Source organism: Musa acuminata, chromosome BXJ2-6 (assembly GCF_036884655.1).
Source record: "Musa acuminata AAA Group cultivar baxijiao chromosome BXJ2-6, Cavendish_Baxijiao_AAA, whole genome shotgun sequence".
NCBI lineage: Eukaryota > Viridiplantae > Streptophyta > Magnoliopsida > Zingiberales > Musaceae > Musa > Musa acuminata.
In genome coordinates, this window is record NC_088343.1 from 9994914 (window position 1) to 10011881 (window position 16968).

The 16968-nt window shown below is 33.5% G+C and overlaps 2 protein-coding genes across 3 annotated transcripts; both read left to right on the top strand.

Moving 5' to 3' along the window:
* The first annotated feature begins 4119 nt into the window (after positions 1–4119).
* LOC135583200 (large ribosomal subunit protein eL32z-like) lies at positions 4120–7193 on the top strand. Of its 2 annotated transcripts, none has more exons than XM_065112381.1 (5): positions 4120–4233; positions 4346–4383; positions 4552–4644; positions 6624–6805; positions 6909–7193. In XM_065112381.1, the coding sequence occupies exons 3-5, from the start codon at positions 4555–4557 to the stop codon at positions 7036–7038; spliced, it is 402 nt and encodes a 133-aa protein (XP_064968453.1). In that variant the 5' UTR covers positions 4120–4233; positions 4346–4383; positions 4552–4554; the 3' UTR covers positions 7039–7193. The 2 variants fall into 2 exon arrangements, with proteins under 2 accessions (XP_064968453.1, XP_064968452.1); XM_065112380.1 differs by having other exon boundaries at positions 4153–4233; positions 4316–4383.
* An 832-nt stretch (positions 7194–8025) lies between these two features.
* LOC103987608 (uncharacterized) lies at positions 8026–9189 on the top strand. The gene is made up of 2 exons (XM_065110507.1): positions 8026–8401; positions 8696–9189. The coding sequence occupies exons 1-2, from the start codon at positions 8246–8248 to the stop codon at positions 9029–9031; spliced, it is 492 nt and encodes a 163-aa protein (XP_064966579.1). The 5' UTR covers positions 8026–8245; the 3' UTR covers positions 9032–9189.
* The last annotated feature ends 7779 nt before the right edge of the window (positions 9190–16968 follow it).

A 16968-nucleotide genomic window follows, 5' to 3' on the forward strand; every position in this document is an offset into this window, starting at 1 on the left:
AAAACCTAATTCCCTTTTGGATGAGCTGAAAGTATAATGAGATAGATACAAGAGTGGGATCCTGAGCCGGACTGCCAGTTGATGCATTCTTAATGCCACCTTTCACAGAGGCACGGTCTTCAGAAGTATGTGTGAAACCTTTCACCAGACAGTTAAGGCAATTTGGTTTGTTCTCTGGTGTCTCCAGCCAAGTGCTTGCAACTTCATAGTTTTTTGAGTTTCATTTTAGATGAGACCACTGATTTGCCTTTTAAGCCCTCTGACCTAGAAACAGAAGCAGGAAAGCCAAGTGTAAGCCCACTACCTGTACAAATACCACTTACATATGGATAGTTATGACCTGACCCTTAACAATTGATAACTGCTCTTCAGTTCCAGTGGATGTAGTTTTGACTGTTACTTTATCCTTCAGCTAATGGCCTCATTTCTGCACAAGTGGAGAAGTGCATAAAATCTTTTTGGGCAATGCATTCAGTACAGCCCTGGTTTTGTTTCTGAATGCTATCCTTCTTTCTTTCTTGTTCTTCAATAACCTTCACCGAAGGTTGCTTTTGATAGCCCATGTCCATTTCTGATTCTCCTGTTAGTTCAATATCAACTGTAGAACACATCTGAGCTGTAGGATTCTCAACAGAAGGAATATTACACTTCTTAATCTTCTCTAATGAAGATTCTTCTACATGTAGAACAATGTTCAGATATTTTGGAGTGATCAAAGCCTTTTAGTTCACTTTCTACATGTCTTATTCCAACACTTCCTACCTACCAAGTTCTATCTAGCCTTCATTTTTCCTATGACATCAGAAAATTTCAACTTGGCATCAATTTTCACGTTAGGTGAATATGCATCTTTGGTGTCCAAATTTGTGGGAATAGGCAAACCATCTGTCATTTATTATTGATTTATTGAACCATATAGCCTTCCTGCTACATCATCTCCCAGTTTCTCACCATAATTAAGACCTGAAACATCTTAAAACTATGGACTATTACAGCCTTCGGCATCTAACTTCCCATCAACAGAATCTTGGAAATGATTAGTACTATCGTTGTTAACTAAATATTCATCAGCATACTGATCCCAGTTATATGGAAATCCAATCAAGAAACGATTGCAGACCTGTAAATACGATGAGCTAGAAGGCATATAGTTGACAAATTTGTTAATGCTAAACTATGCAATGACAACAGTTTACAAATTCTATGCAGTTGTAGATTAATTATGTCTTTTGAATCAGTTCAAAGTCCTTCAAGATGAAGGCTTTCTTTCATAACTTATAATTACATGAATACAACACTTCCCAAAGAACATAGGAAATTCACTAATTAAACAATGGACTGTCAGGACTAAATATGAGTGTCTGGCAGGATTTTCTTGAGCTCACTGAATTATTAGTATAAAAGCAAAAAAGATATCACGCCTCAACAGGAAAACCATTATCTTGTGTATGTTCTTTGTTTATCATGCCCTGAACTACAACAGTAATGCTGCTGCGGTCTCAAGAGTATAAGCATCATTTCGTTTAATAACAGGTGCAAAACTGAAAAATCTAGTTACATGTTGCCTGCAGTAAAGTTTCATATAGTAATAAAACCATGACAATTTTAATAATAAAAAATTTAACAGAGCAGTATATCCTTGAAAAAACATCAAGTTGCAATAAAATTTTCATTTCCATTTTCATGCCACGGGACCAACCAATCATCTCAGTAAACTGACAAGCAACAAATAGGGAAGTCCATTCTTCAAAAGGTAATAAAGAAAGCAACATGCAGCAGTAGATGGTGAAACCAAATGCATGAACTTAATCACACAGCTATGCAAGTATATTTACTTTCTCATACCAGCTGATAAAAATGACAAGATTAGAAAATAAAACCATGATTAGAAAACTTAACTAATAGTCTACTACTTCAAAGGAAAAAAAAAAAACTAAGAACATGGAACAACGATGCAAAAGGTATAACAAAAAGGAACTTAACAGATCCAGAACAGATATTTTCAACCAACCATGAGGGAACTGAAATGAAGACTTCAACTATCCATATTATTGGGCCTTTAACTATGTAATAAATTTGAGGCCTAGCACTTTGATCATGTCATCAAGAAAGAAAAATATTCCACTCATTTCTTGTAAGACAAGGTAAACAGATTATTGATATATAATCAGTCACAGAAATGGACATGTCAGCTACAAGTAGTAAATCAACCACCTTAAGCTCATTGAGCCCATATGTACCCATTATTTCTCATTCATCCTTTGAGATTCTTTAGAAATCCAGAACAAAGTGTAACAACCTAGAATAAAGTGTTAGTTCCAAGAAATTGCTTGAGAACCTTTAGAGATCTTGTGCAAATGCTACTTGAGTTTTGTCATGATAGATGCTCCAAGTTTCCACAAGAAACAAACTTCAATTCCTTGATAGATTGTCTTAATGTAGTATTTGTTATATATTTGGCAAATACTTTACACAAAATTGCATGAGATTGCTGCTAGTGCATGGCTTTACCATTCTAGGTAGAGAGGTTTTTATGGTCAAAATTAATAATAATTGTTCATAATTAATGTTTTTTTTTTTTTTTTTGCAATTGAAATACATTTATAATATATTGAAGCAAAGATATGGACGCAGTATATTTATAATAAGCACATGATGTCTACTGAGAAAACAAACATGACGAATCAGAGCAAGGATCATAAGATGATGTCTATTGAGAAAAGTATTTCACATCCTATGAATTGCCACATGAGATACCATACAAGATACGGTGCTTCCAATAAGCATTTCTTGCCTTCTAGGTGATATATTAAGCGATCAATAACGATCAAAGAATACACTTAGTTTGAAGAGAAAAAACATGATATGCCAAAAAAAGGAACTAAATGATTCGTCACAAGAAGAATCTTGCTTGAGGAGATATGATCACCTTAAGTAGGTTCTTGCTGTTCGCGAGTATCTAAGAGAGAGCAAAATAAGGGCATTCTTTACCAATAAGCCACAGCAGGACACGAATATACTAAACTGGCTCAAAACAGGAACCACGGAAAGACTCACCTCGTCGTAAACCACCCTCCGACGGCCAACCTTTTCGCCTCGACCCCACTTTCCACTTCAATCAACCATCAATCGAACAGAAAAACCTGCATTCTTCGTGTTCGGGGCACCAAGAAGCCATGAAACGTTAATCCAGGCTCGAAACCTTAAAGTTTTTGCATCTTAAAAGGATCAAGATTGAGGGGAAGAAAAAGAAACGCACCGATTTCTTGTCCGCGGAGGAGGAAGGGGTAAAGGGCGTCGCCGGTGCGGCGGTGGACGAGGGAGCAACGAAGGGCTTCGCCAAGAAGGCCAGGCAGCGAACATTCTCCTCCGCGGCCAAATTGGCAAAGAAGGGGCTTCTTGAATCTGTTTGGCGGGATAAATGATGATTATATTAATAGAAATAATAATAATTACCGAACCGAATTCTAGGCTTACTCACTTTGTACCCAAGAAATAGTGAAAGGGACCCACAGGTGGCTTTTTACAATTATCGAGTATAATAATGGGCATTTTATCAAGAAAAGTTCACATAATAGGCTTTTTGGGTAGTTTATTCACCAAATTGAATTAAGAAATTTCTAAAAATCCAAAATAAAAAATTAATAGAATAATTATTCATACCATATTTTCATTTTATCGTGAATGTTTAAAACGTTTTTAATAAGCTTTATAGTAATATACTCACCTCTAATATTAATAAAATTAAAAAAATAATGAAGCAATTATCTATATTTGATATCTTTTTATAATGTTACATTCGTAAATGAAATGTATTGCTTTGTTGCTTATCCAAAAAAAATATAATAAATTCTACGTATAATTAGTCCAATTATTTAAAATATAATTTTAAGAAGTATTGCTACATATAAAATAAATAAATAATGATTCGATTAATGCGTCGATGACTGCGAAGCTGATGACTAATTAGTCATCAGCATGAAGAGGACGAAGGGAATCCCACCACGTGTCCACATACGTGTAACACAACGTTAAGAGCAATCTGGATGAATCGGCTTGACAAGTTTCAGGGGTGCAGCGGCCTCTCGCAGGCGTTTGATGGATCGCGCAGTGAACGTGGGGGTAAATGGACGGCTCTGATGAACAGTACTGACATTTAATCATCTATAAATCGCACTTCCCGGCTAGGGTTCGGAATTCTGGGACGGCGGGGTCGACGCGCAGAACGCAGCGGTAAGGCTCGATCGTTCTATTCCTGTCATGTATGGGGTTTGGGCCCTCAGAATGATGCGCGTTTTCGTCGTATTAATACCAGATTTCATCTGATTGATCTTTCTGCGTCTAGCTCATCGAAGTATCTGGTCGTCTTCGAGCCGGTTAGAGGTAATTCCGTCTGATCGTCGACTCTAAATGTCGTATTAATTTTTCTGCTTCTTTTGGTGCTTCGGGTGGGAGAAAAATCGAATTTTTGGGGAGAAATCGACTCTAGATGTAGTAGTAATTTCGTCGAAGAGTGCTAAAGCGTCAGTTTTTTCAAATTTTGCGAACAAGAAAATGGCGGTTCCGTTACTCACGAAGAGGATCGTCAAGAAGCGTGTCAAGCAGTTCAAGAGGCCCCAGAGCGACCGCAAGATCTGCGTGAAGGTAAGATCGATTTATATGTTTATTACCCTTCCTTAAATATATGTACATGTCTAGTATGCTGATGACTGTTTGGTTGCTAAAATGAGTTGACAGCTGAAGTTTCATTGCTGGATTAGGTTGATGCTTTTGCCCTACAATTTTTATTCTAGTTTATAATCTTCTTTGTGTCTTCCCTTATGTTGTGTACGAGAGATGTTATGTGATATTAGGCATGGGGAAGAACTTGTAAACGTATCTACAATGGTAGTTGAATCATGGTATGTTAAAGAACATGTAAAATTTCAATATTATTTTGTGGGATATGTTAGTTGTCTTCATTCTTCTATGATGGTAAGTTAAATCAGCGTGTCTTTTTCACAGAATAGGCATAACCACATCTACATGACAATGCTAGTGGAATCATGGTATGTTAAAGAACATGTAAAATTTCAATATTATTTTGTGGGAAATGATAGTTGTCTTCATTCTTCTACACGTATAAGTTTAATCAGCCTGTCTTTTTCATATAAAATGCAGAAATGTTCCACAAATGTAAAATGTGACTGCTCTTTTTTTAGGTCGAGGGTAATTGCTCTTGATGTGGATATGAAGTCTTCACTATCTAGGATTTTGAACGTTGAATTTTTTTTCCCTGCTGATCAAGGAATTTAATTGCTTGTGGTGAAAATCATATTTTTCTATCAAATGGATTCATTTTCTATCTATTGGATTTTTCATTTGTTGCTTTCTTATGCTTTGTTCGGTCAGGCACTAGAAACTCATGTCTGTTTGTTTTATTTTTTATCTCTTATTTATGTTAATTGGTTTTACTAACTAAAGGTAGCATGAGAGTATCTGTCGATAGATACCTTCAAAATACGAATCTTTAGCATCTCAACCTGATTTGAACATTGTGGTCATCATGTTCTTTTAATGGTTAATACAGCAATACGATTCCCACGTTCTGGCTGTGTTATTATTTTATAAAAAACATGTATATATTTTAACCACTAACAGCTGGTTTCTAATAGACCAAGGACAGTAGTTAACCTTGGGGATACATTTTTTGATACAAGGTTTTGAGGGGTATATAGTAAACATTTTCAGGCTATTTTTGTTGTTCTCTACTTTCTTAGGGATATGTATGAAAATTCTCCATTAATATTGGAGTTACCTTTTACACTCAGTTGCTCTTTTAAAAAGCAGTATCTATTTTGGTTTCTCTTTCCAAAGACCTTCCTGTGTGACTTGACCAGATTCTTATGCTTGATGAAATCCTTTAGAATCACCAGAGTATATTTCTTTTTCTCTTTAAAATGCTTGGTATTCATAGCATGGTGATATTGAATCATGGAGAAAATGAATTCATTTAAAAGTTGTCCTAATATGGAAGGATAAACAAATGCATGAGGTTCAGGGTTTGTGGAGGTTCTGTTAATATAGTCTTATTCTGCACATATAAAAGCTGTTTTTCAGACCCAAATCTCAAAGGAGCTACTGATTCTGAATGATAGTTCTCAGGTAATTTGAAGGTTGAGCAAAGTCATAAGTCAATCACTTGTTTGTAAATGCTTTGCCATCAATTAGGCAGATGACCACATTACTTTGGTGGGCATAGGATTCGAGTGTACCAACCATAGCTGTAATACTCAGACCACACTTGCAGGCTTGTAGAAACATGTAGCATTCCCTAAGTTGTGGTTGGTTTTCAAATTTTCAGTCTGAATGCTCTCGCTTAAGGCAAACCATGACAACCAGTTAGCTGCCTGCCATCGGACTTACCAGTTTTCCACTCTGTTTCTTTTCACTGATTTTTTTAACAGTGATCATGTTTTGAGAGCCTGTGCTTTGTTGATATTACTTGTGCTACGACCGTTTTCCCTCTTCCTTGTTCTTCTATAGATAGGCAGCTGAGTCTAAATTTGAGCTTTTAATTTTTCCTTTGAGCTTTTGTTGTTTTCACTGATTAGATTTCTCGTAATTGAATGATCTGGTGACAGACAAATTGGCGGAGACCAAAGGGTATCGACTCCCGTGTGCGCAGAAAGTTCAAAGGATGTACCTTGATGCCAAATATAGGGTATGGTTCAGACAAGAAGACACGCCACTACCTGCCAAATGGGTTCAAGAAATTTGTGGTCCATAATGTTGCCGATTTGGAGTTGCTTATGATGCACAACAGGTGCATTTCTAAACAACCCCTTCTTATTCCTTGGTTTACATATTGATATCGCACCCGAAATGCACACGATGCAATATGTTATTCTATTTTTTAACTTTGTCAGGACCTACTGTGCCGAAATTGCACACAACATTTCCACAAAGAAGCGCAAGTTGATCGTCGAGCGGGCTGCACAGCTTGACATTGTTGTTACCAACAAGTTAGCAAGATTGCGCAGCCAGGAGGACGAGTGAGCCAGCCAGTGGTTAAATGTTGTTCTGTGAGGGTTCATATCACTATCCAGATGGAAGTTTAGTTCACTTTAATTTATGCATTTGGGTTTATCGGATTATTTAATCAACATTTATTAAGATACCATGAGTTGATATGAAACTAGTTTTGGTGCCAAGATTTTGGCTTTGGCTACTTGCATCCTTTGATCATCGTTGGCATGGGTAACACAAACCAATATTATAGCAGTCTTTCATTCACATATATTTATGTGATTGAGTTCGTCAATCTAAGCTTCGATTTCGTCTTTCCGCAATTTCTGGTCAACTGGGTTGATCTTTGTCATGTACTGTTATCAAATGACTAATGACGCGATTTCAAACAACATATAAATTTTCAAAAATCAACAGTGATCTGTTAGGAGTTAAAAGCCTCTGATAAATTGCGCACATGTAGAGAGAACAAAGAAGGATTCTTCTTCTCCTGGAAGACAAAAAAAATCACGAATCATGACAGTTGCTACATGAGTTTGACCATCTCTCTGTCTTCTTGCTTTTGGATTATTGACTCTTCCAACTCCATGCAGTCAAAGCACGAGGAACAATATAATCTAAAGTGACCTTTTCCTTTCTTAAAGTGGGTTTCAATAGATTTGTTATTCGAATAGGTAAGGATGGAACAACTTTGTTATTTAATGCGTACATATAAAACAAGAGAGAATAAATCATTCACCGAAAGATGTATACATACATTTATCAATCTCAAAAACAAAAGCATATCAATATTCTCCTAAGAGCTCCATCTGGTTGGGAAGAGGGCGAGAATGGCCGAGCCGACTACTCTTATCGGATCCAATTATTCTCAATGTGAAATGCACAGGATTCCTTCTCCGGTAGGGTGCTGAACTTTCTTGGCTTACAAGTAATCAATTTAAATGCTGTTGATAAAAGTACATATATATCCCTCCGAGGTCAATTGCCTTCATAGTTATTCATTTAGATCTGAACTCTAATCAGCATTAATATCCTTAAAAGCACTCATTTATGATAGACAAGAATTTATAAGGGTAACTGAGTTATTTTCTTGTGGTCTCTCTTTTTTGTTTTTGAATGTATTAAGAGGAACTAGCAAATGAAAGAAGCAACACAAATCATATAAGCATGCCCAGAAGCTGCCTCTGGTTTCCTGGTCCATTCCACAGCCAAGAATACCTACGGAGGAGAGCCACACATGTCGACTACTACCGAAGGGGCTGTCTCGGGCACGGCAGGGCAGGAGGAGGAGGAGGGTGTGACCCTCGAGTGTCTGAGGAGGAAGATGGCAGAGTTTGCGAGGGAGAGAGACTGGGAACAGTTCCATAGTCCCAGGAACCTCCTGCTAGCTCTGGTACTCTCCTCTTTACCTTTCATGCCACTTCTCCCTCGTCTTTGGTGCACGAAAAGACCACCGGTTATGGTTTCCTTCGTCCTGTGCTTTCGATGGGAGGAAGAAGGAAAGAGATAGGTGTGGTTGTTTCCCGTAAAAGGTGGTCTGTGTTCCTTCTCAAAAGATCTCAGACATCGGTAGTCGTTCTCTGTTCTTGTCTAACCAAAAAGAGGTAGCGGCGGATCCGGTTAATTTCGCTCCTGTTTTTGTGTGCTTACATAAGATCTGTCTGCTGTTCTTTTCCTTTCTCTTCAGGTGGGGGAGGTCGGGGAGCTGTCAGAGATCTTTCAATGGAAAGGTGAGGTGCCCAGGGGTCTGCCTGACTGGGAAGAGGAGGAGAAGCAACACCTGGGGGAGGAGCTCTCTGATGTGCTGCTCTACCTTGTGAGGCTCTCGGACATCTGTGGGGTGGACTTGGGGAAGGCCGCACTCAGGAAGCTGGAGCTCAATGCCCTCAAGTACCCTGTCCAGCTATGCAAGGGCTCTTCGAGGAAGCACACTCGTTACTCCTCCAATGCACACAGCCGCAGCAACGAGGACCCCAGCAGTGGAACTTCCGAGGGGCTCCCAAACACTGGCCTGCATAGATAGGGTTATTTTGGGTGGTCAGAGGCGAATGTAAGCATTGTTCTGATGCTGTCCTCCTATCTCTTGTTGCATGGACACCATCTTGGTTGGTGCAGCCATTGCTGCAGAAGAGTCTAGCAGACAATATAATACTTAATGCATCGTCGTTCCTTATCTCTTCATGCTGGAGACTGTGAGGTGAGGCTTTTTATGATGTCCAGGCTTCTCCTGGTGAAGTTTGTCGTGGATGTACACTGCACCAATGCCCTCATAATTGGGGTCCAACAAAGCTGGGCCAGTCAGATAAATAGGGGGGATGACATGAATCAGTGGTTCCTTCCTGCCATTTGGTACTCGGTCAGGAGGGATCCCTTTTGTTGGCAATCCAGCCAATTTCTTTTCAGCTTTGTTATATTGATTTGATTGTTTGGTCTTTTGTCTGCTTGTTGTTGCCCATCTGAGGGCTTTCACATCTTTGTTCGTCTTTAGGAGGAGTGATGAAGAATGATCTTTGCATCTCGTGTTGAAGGTGTGAAAAAAGACATAATGGTATGTGAAAGATGAAGAATTCAAAGCAATATGGTTCAGCTTAGACACAGGCTTTTTTTCCCTGTTATAATATTATTATGTGCTTTTCATCTACTAAATCAATAGGAACTATACTGTTGATAATACTGTCAATTCTTTTTTCATTCAGCAATATTCAAAGTTGTTAGCATTCTTTTAAAATATCTGTAGAGGAATCGTTGTATTGTAGGTGAAGAACTGTTGTTGTTTTATATCTAAAAACAATGTAGATCAATCAATCACATGCTAAAAAATAATTTGAGGTATCACAAGAAATACTATTTGAGATGAGATATTCAATTCTCACTTGAAACTAATGGATTGGATCTTAATAATGCATATTCTATCATCTAATCTTGAAATTATCATGATTGAATTAACTCAAACTCAAAATTTTTTTATTAGGTTTTAGAGTATTTCAAACTTTATCACATAAATATTAGATATTGTGGATATAATTCACATCTAATTTATTGTTTGTTAGATTCATCTAATCTAATCAAATATAGATATCTTCTTGGATTATTAAACTAGTCTAATTTAGATTGAATTGACTCAAATTTAAATTTATTGTTAGATTTAAGAGTATATCAAATAATATTTCTTGTGAGATGACACATTTGGCTCGCTTGAAACTAATTGATTGAATCTTAATAATACATATGCTATTTCTTGTTAGATATTATGAATTATGAATCCACTCATACTCATATTTCTTGTTAGATATTAGAGTATCTCAAACCTTATCATTTAAATATTAAATATAATAGATATAATTTGTATTTAGTTAATAACTCGTTAGATTCATCTAATCTAATCAAATATAATTATTTCATTATATTATCAAACTATTCTAACTTGGATTGAATTAACCCAAACTTAATTTTTTTATTAGATTTAAGAGTATCTCGAATAGTATTTCTTGAGAGATGACACATTCCGTTATGACTTGAAACTAATAGATTGGATTTTAATAATGCGTATGCCATCATCTAACCTTTCGAAGAAAAATTATCATGATTGAATTGACTTAAGCTCGAGTTTCTTATTAGATTTTAGAATATCTCTAACATTATCATCTAAATATTAGATATAGTGGGTATAATTCGCATCTTGATAACTCATTAAATTTATCTAATCAAATCAAATGTAGCAATCTCGTTAGATTATCAAACTAGTCTAACTTGGATTGAATTGACTTAAACTTAGATTTGTTATTAAATTTAAGAGTATCTCAAATAGTATTTCTTATCAGATTACATATTCAATCGTCACTTGAAACTAATGGATTAAATCTTAATATATGCCATCATCTAATCTTTGAAAGAGAAATGATCAAGATTGAATTGACTCAAATTCAGATTTCTTATTAGAATTTAGAGTATCTTGAACCTCTTCACATAAATATTAGATATAGTAGATATAGTTTGCATCTAGTTAATAACTCATTAGATTCATATGATCCAATCAATCGTAGACATCTCGTTCGATTATCAAACTAGCCTAACTTGGATTGAGCTGACTTAAACTCGAATTTCTTATTAAATTTAAGAGTATATCAAATAGTATTTCTTGTGAGATGATATATTCAGTTTTCACTCGAAACTAATGGATTTGATCTTAATAATGCATGTGCTATCATCTAATCTTTAGAGATAAATTACTATGATTGAATTGACTGAATTTTTTGTTAGATTTTAAGATATCTCAGAACTTATCACCTAAATATTAGATGCATTGGATATAATTTAATTCTAGTTGATAACTCATTAGATTCATCAAATCTAATGAAAGGTAAACATCTCGTTAGATTATTAAATCAATTTAACTTGGATTGAATTAACTTAGATTTGAATTTCTTGTTTGATTTAAAAATATCTCGAATAATATTTCTTGTGAGATGACATATTCAGTTATCAATAAATTGGATTTTAGTAACGTATATACTATCATCTAATCTTTGAAAGATAAATTATTAAAATCGAATTGACTCTCAGATTTTTTATTAGATTTTAAAGTATCTCGAATCTTATTACCTAAATATTGAGTATAATTGGCATCTAGTTTATAACTTGTTAGGTTTATCTATCTAATCAAACATAATTATCTTACCAGATTATCAAACTTATCTAACTTGTATTGAATTGACTCAAACTCAGATTTCTTGTTAGATTTAAAAGTATATCAAATAGTATTTCTTTTGAGATGACATATTTGGTTATTACTTGAAAATAATAGATTGGATCTTAATAATGTATATTCTATCATCTAATCTTTGGGAAAGGAATTACCACGATTAAATCGACTCAAACTCAACTTTTTTTATTAGGTTTTAGAGTATCTCAAACTAAATCACTTAAATATTAGATATAATGGATATAATTCACATCTAGTTAATAACTCATTAAACTCATCTAATCTAATTAAACTTAGATATCTCATTAGATTATCAAACTAGTTTAACTTGGTTTGATTTGAATCGGACTCGAATTTCTTGCTAGATTTGAGAATATCTTAATTAGTATTTCTTGTGAGATGACACATTTAGTTGTCACTTGAAACTAATGGATTAGATCTTAATAATAAATATGTCATTATCTAATCTTTGGGAGAAAATTATTAGGATTAAATTGGCTCAAACTCGAATTTCTTGTTAGATTTTAGAGTATCTCAAATCTTAACACCTAAATATTAGATATAGTGGATATAATTCACATCTAATTGATAACTGGTTAGATTCATTTGATCTAATCAAATGTAGATATCTTATTATATAATCAAATCAATCTAGTTTGGATTGTATTAACTCAAACTTGAATGTCTTGTTCTATTTAAAAGTATCTCAAATAGTTTTTTTGTTTGAGTTGACACATTAATAGATTGTATTTTAATAATGCATATGCTATTATCTAATCTTTGGAAGAGCAATTATCTTGAATCTTATCACCCAAATATTTGATATAGTAGAATCTAATTAATAACTCATTAGATTCATCTAATGTACTCGAACTAGACTAACTTCCATTGAATTGCCTCAAACATGGATTTCTTGTTAGATTTAAGAGTATCTCGAATAGTATTTCTTATGAGATAGACACATTTAGTTATTACTTGAAACTAATGGATTAGATCTTAATACTGCATATGCTATTATCTAATCTTTGAGAGAAAAATAATCAGGATTGAGTTGACTCAAACTCAGATTTCTTATTAGATTTTATAGTATCTCAAACCTTATCAAGTAATATTAGGTATAGTAGATATAATTTGTATCTAGTTGATAACTTGTTAGATTCATATGATCTAATCAAATGTAGACATCTTGTTAGATTATCAAATCAGTCTAAGATGAAATTAACTCAAACTTAGATTTCTTATTAGATTATGGGTATCTGGAACCTTATCACCTAAATATTAAATATCTTAGTTGTCAACTCCTTAAATTCATCTAATATAATCAAATGTATATACATTTTTAGATTATCAAACTTGACTCAAACTATGGTTTCCTATTATATTTAAGATCATCTTAAATATTATCATCTAAATATTATCTGCTAGATTCATGATCTAATTAAATTCAGATTAGTGATGCTTATATTATCATTCTTCCTTGGCTTTGATAGTGGAGTCGATATCCTCTTGGTTGGGATAGTAATGCCTATATCCGGATTCAGATGCTTATATCCTCCTTCCTCGCTTAGGAATCATCATCACTAGTGATAAGATTACTTCAAATAGTTAGAATTAGATAATTAGATAAAATAAAAGATAAAACTTTAGATTAAATAAATAGATTAGGATGAAAAAATTTATTGGGATATGGTAGATTTTTTTCATTGTTTTAAAAAACTTGCACTCTATGTTTTAGTTCATATAAATAGGTACTCTTGAAGCAATCCAAAGCACTGCAAATTAAAAGTTATCCTAGTCTCTTCTCCTATTTTCTTTCTTCTTTTCTTATAAAAAAATTATAAAAAAGCTAATAGTGTGGTGTTAAAGCCTAGTTTGAAGAAGATCAATACGAGTAGTTAAAGCCTAGTTTGAAGAAGATCAATACGAGTACATGATTAAAAAAGAAGGAACGATTTGTTTATCCAAAAAAGAAAAAAAAAGATGACATACATTGGAGTAATTATTAATTTATTTCTTTTTATTTTCAAAGGGGATAATTATTAATTTTGGACCGTTAAGAAGAAACTATATTTATTTCACAAGGATTACAAAATTTTATAGAAGATAATTTTGTTGAGTATGATCTACGGGAGCCTAATATTATCAAAGGTCAAAAAGATTATATGAATGAAAATATATAGAAAGATGCAAGAGCTTTTTACATACTACAACAACCGATAGATGAGTCTCTATTTCCTTAAATCATGATGGCATTAATATCAACAAAATCCTAAAAAATATTTTAAAGTGTTTTTAGAGGTACAAATAAGGTAAAAATTTCAAAGCTTCAAATTCTTTGACATGAATTTGAAACTCTTATGATGAAAGATTTTAAATATATCACTGATGTTTTCTCAAAAGTCTTTGTATTGTGAATCATATGAGATCTTATGGTGAAAACCTAAAAGATCAAACTATAGTTGAAAAGGTTTTACAAAGTTTATTTTTAAAATTTGATATGATTTCAACTGTTATAGAAGATGCTAAAGATACAAGTATATTATCTATTGATGAATTAATATACTTCCTCTTAGTTAATAAATAAAAAGTGAATAGATTTTCAAATGAAACTTTAGACCGTGTTATTCAAATGAAGATAGATTAGAAGAATGACCAAAAGAAAAATTTAGAAATTTGATCTCAAGGAAGAAATCAAAATGGCAAAGGATATATATGATCAAATGATAATCAAACGAACTCTAATAAAGGTAACAAAGAAACCATAAATATTTTTATTATAAAAAATAGATATATTGAAAAAAAATTGTTGGTACAAAAATAAAAATTCAAATATTTCTATCTGCTTTTACTATAAAAAATTTGACCATCTTGAAAAGGATTGTTGAAATAAAAATCAAACAAATTATCATTAGAAAAATAATAGTGAAGAGAAAGATGAAAAAATAATTCTTTTTATAACATGTGATGAATAATATTTTATATCTATTTGGTTTTTGGATAGTGGATGCAGTAATATGAGATAAAAGTTTGCTTCAAAGACTTGATAATTTAATTAGATGTATAATACAGGTGCAAAATGACAATAAGGTGCAAGTGGAAGGAAAAAAAATACTTACTATGAATACTAAATCTGATAAAATATTTATTGATGATGTAATATTTATTCCTCGTTTAAAACAAAATCTCATTAGTATAAGATAACCGATGAGAAAAGGATATTATTCTCTTTATGCATAATATCCCCAATCTAATCATATAAGAAAATGATTGCATGTGATTATATTAATATACCTTGATTAACTATTTATGTTAATTTAGTATTATGCAACACTTAAGTTTATTATCCACACTCCATGCAATCATTAAATATTTTTTTGAATACCAACTTTTATGCTATCACTAAAAATACCTTCAAATTCTTGGGAATAATTTATGTTTTATCTTCTTTTTATAGTATATGGGATATAGTTTAGCAACTAAAAATAGAATACATAAGAATATATCTCGGCTTAAATTCAAGCTCAAGTTGAAGATAGAGAAATTAATGATAAAGAACTCACACTCCTACCCTACGGCTATCGACAAGAGCACGATCCTTCGGCCCCTACCCACCTTAATCTTTGGGAAAATTGCACGAGACAACCACAAGGGATTAATGCATCATACGATTGGCTCGTGCGACCCTCCCGGAGATCGAGATGAGTAGAGGTCAAATGATCGTGCTCTTGTTAATGGTCATAGGGTAGGGGCACGGGTTCTTCCGCCCACATCATCACTCAGGTGGTAGTCTCTGACTGAGTAAGTGAGTATTGTAATACTTACATTATTACTTTCCCTACAAAGTACCATCTTTAACTTGAGCTTAAATTTGAGCCTACAATGAGATATATTTTTTATGTATTCTACTTTTAGTTGCTAAATTATGTCCCATATATTATTAGAAGAAGTTAAAATATAAATTATTCCTAAGAATTTGAAGGTATTTTTAGTGATAACATAAAAGTTGAGATTCAAAAAAATATTTAATGATCGGAACAAGTTAGGATAATAAACTTAAGTGTTGCATAACAGTAAATAAACTAAAACAGTTAATGAAGGTGATTAATGGAATCACATGCATAACAATATAAGAAAATGATCATGTTGTGATTTCTTTAGCATGAATGGTAATCATATATTAGAAAATATTTTTTATATAACTTCTTGTAACAAAATTTTTCTTAATATATGATTATTATTCATGCTAAAAAATAAAAATATATTTTTTATGAAGTCTTTTATGTCGCACAATTTCTTGTCATTTCATTTCATGTGCATAAACTAATCTTAAGTTATTTAAATGTTATAGGAGTTCTAAGTAGATGGTATAAGGATTAGGATTAATATTAGAAATTAAAATGGAAAAATCTTTCATAAATTAAGATTTATTATTATAAATGATGAAGAGATATAGAGTAGGATACTTTGGGTGATTGTAAGATAATTTTGGGAGAGTTCTTATATAAATCTAAATATTTCATCTCTCATTGACTTTTTATTTATTTATTTTTTATTTTTTTCACCCCAGTAATAATATAATTATTAGACGAGTTAAGATTTGATCGAATCCTCTTAGGGAGATATCTTATAGTTACTAATCTGAATTTATAATTAAACAAAACAAATCCTACATACATCCCATCAAATAAATGAAGCACATAAATATTATAGCAGTCATAGCTGGAGAGATTATAGTTCGTACTCATCAAAATGAAGGTAGATATACCATTAACTCGATGATAGATTAAGAAACCACTTAGAAAAATACTACTAGCATTCAACACTACAAATTCGTTTAAGCCTTTTGTTAGACAGGTCACGGTCAGTTGCATTCGCCAAGCAAGTCGAGTTTGCATCTGGTGGGGAGTTGCTTGGTGAGCTCAAGTTTGGCACCTACTTGAGACAACACTAGTGAGTTCTCGGTCATCTTCCATAGGCTATCCTTCTTCATGGTGAACTCAACGACGGAGAGCAGGCTGAGTATGACAACGACAATGAGAGTGGCGATAGGGAGATACTTCGCATTGATGTGCTTAATGGTGATGATAAACATATACTCATGTTTAAATAGGGGGAAGGAGGGGATAAGGATAGAAGTTGGGGTGTAAGAGTTTGGGCCCATGGGTGAGGATTGGTAGCATTAGGAGTTCACGTGCAGATCGCAGATCTAATTAGATAAAAAATATTAATATGGTGGCTGCAGCGATAGTAGGATTTTC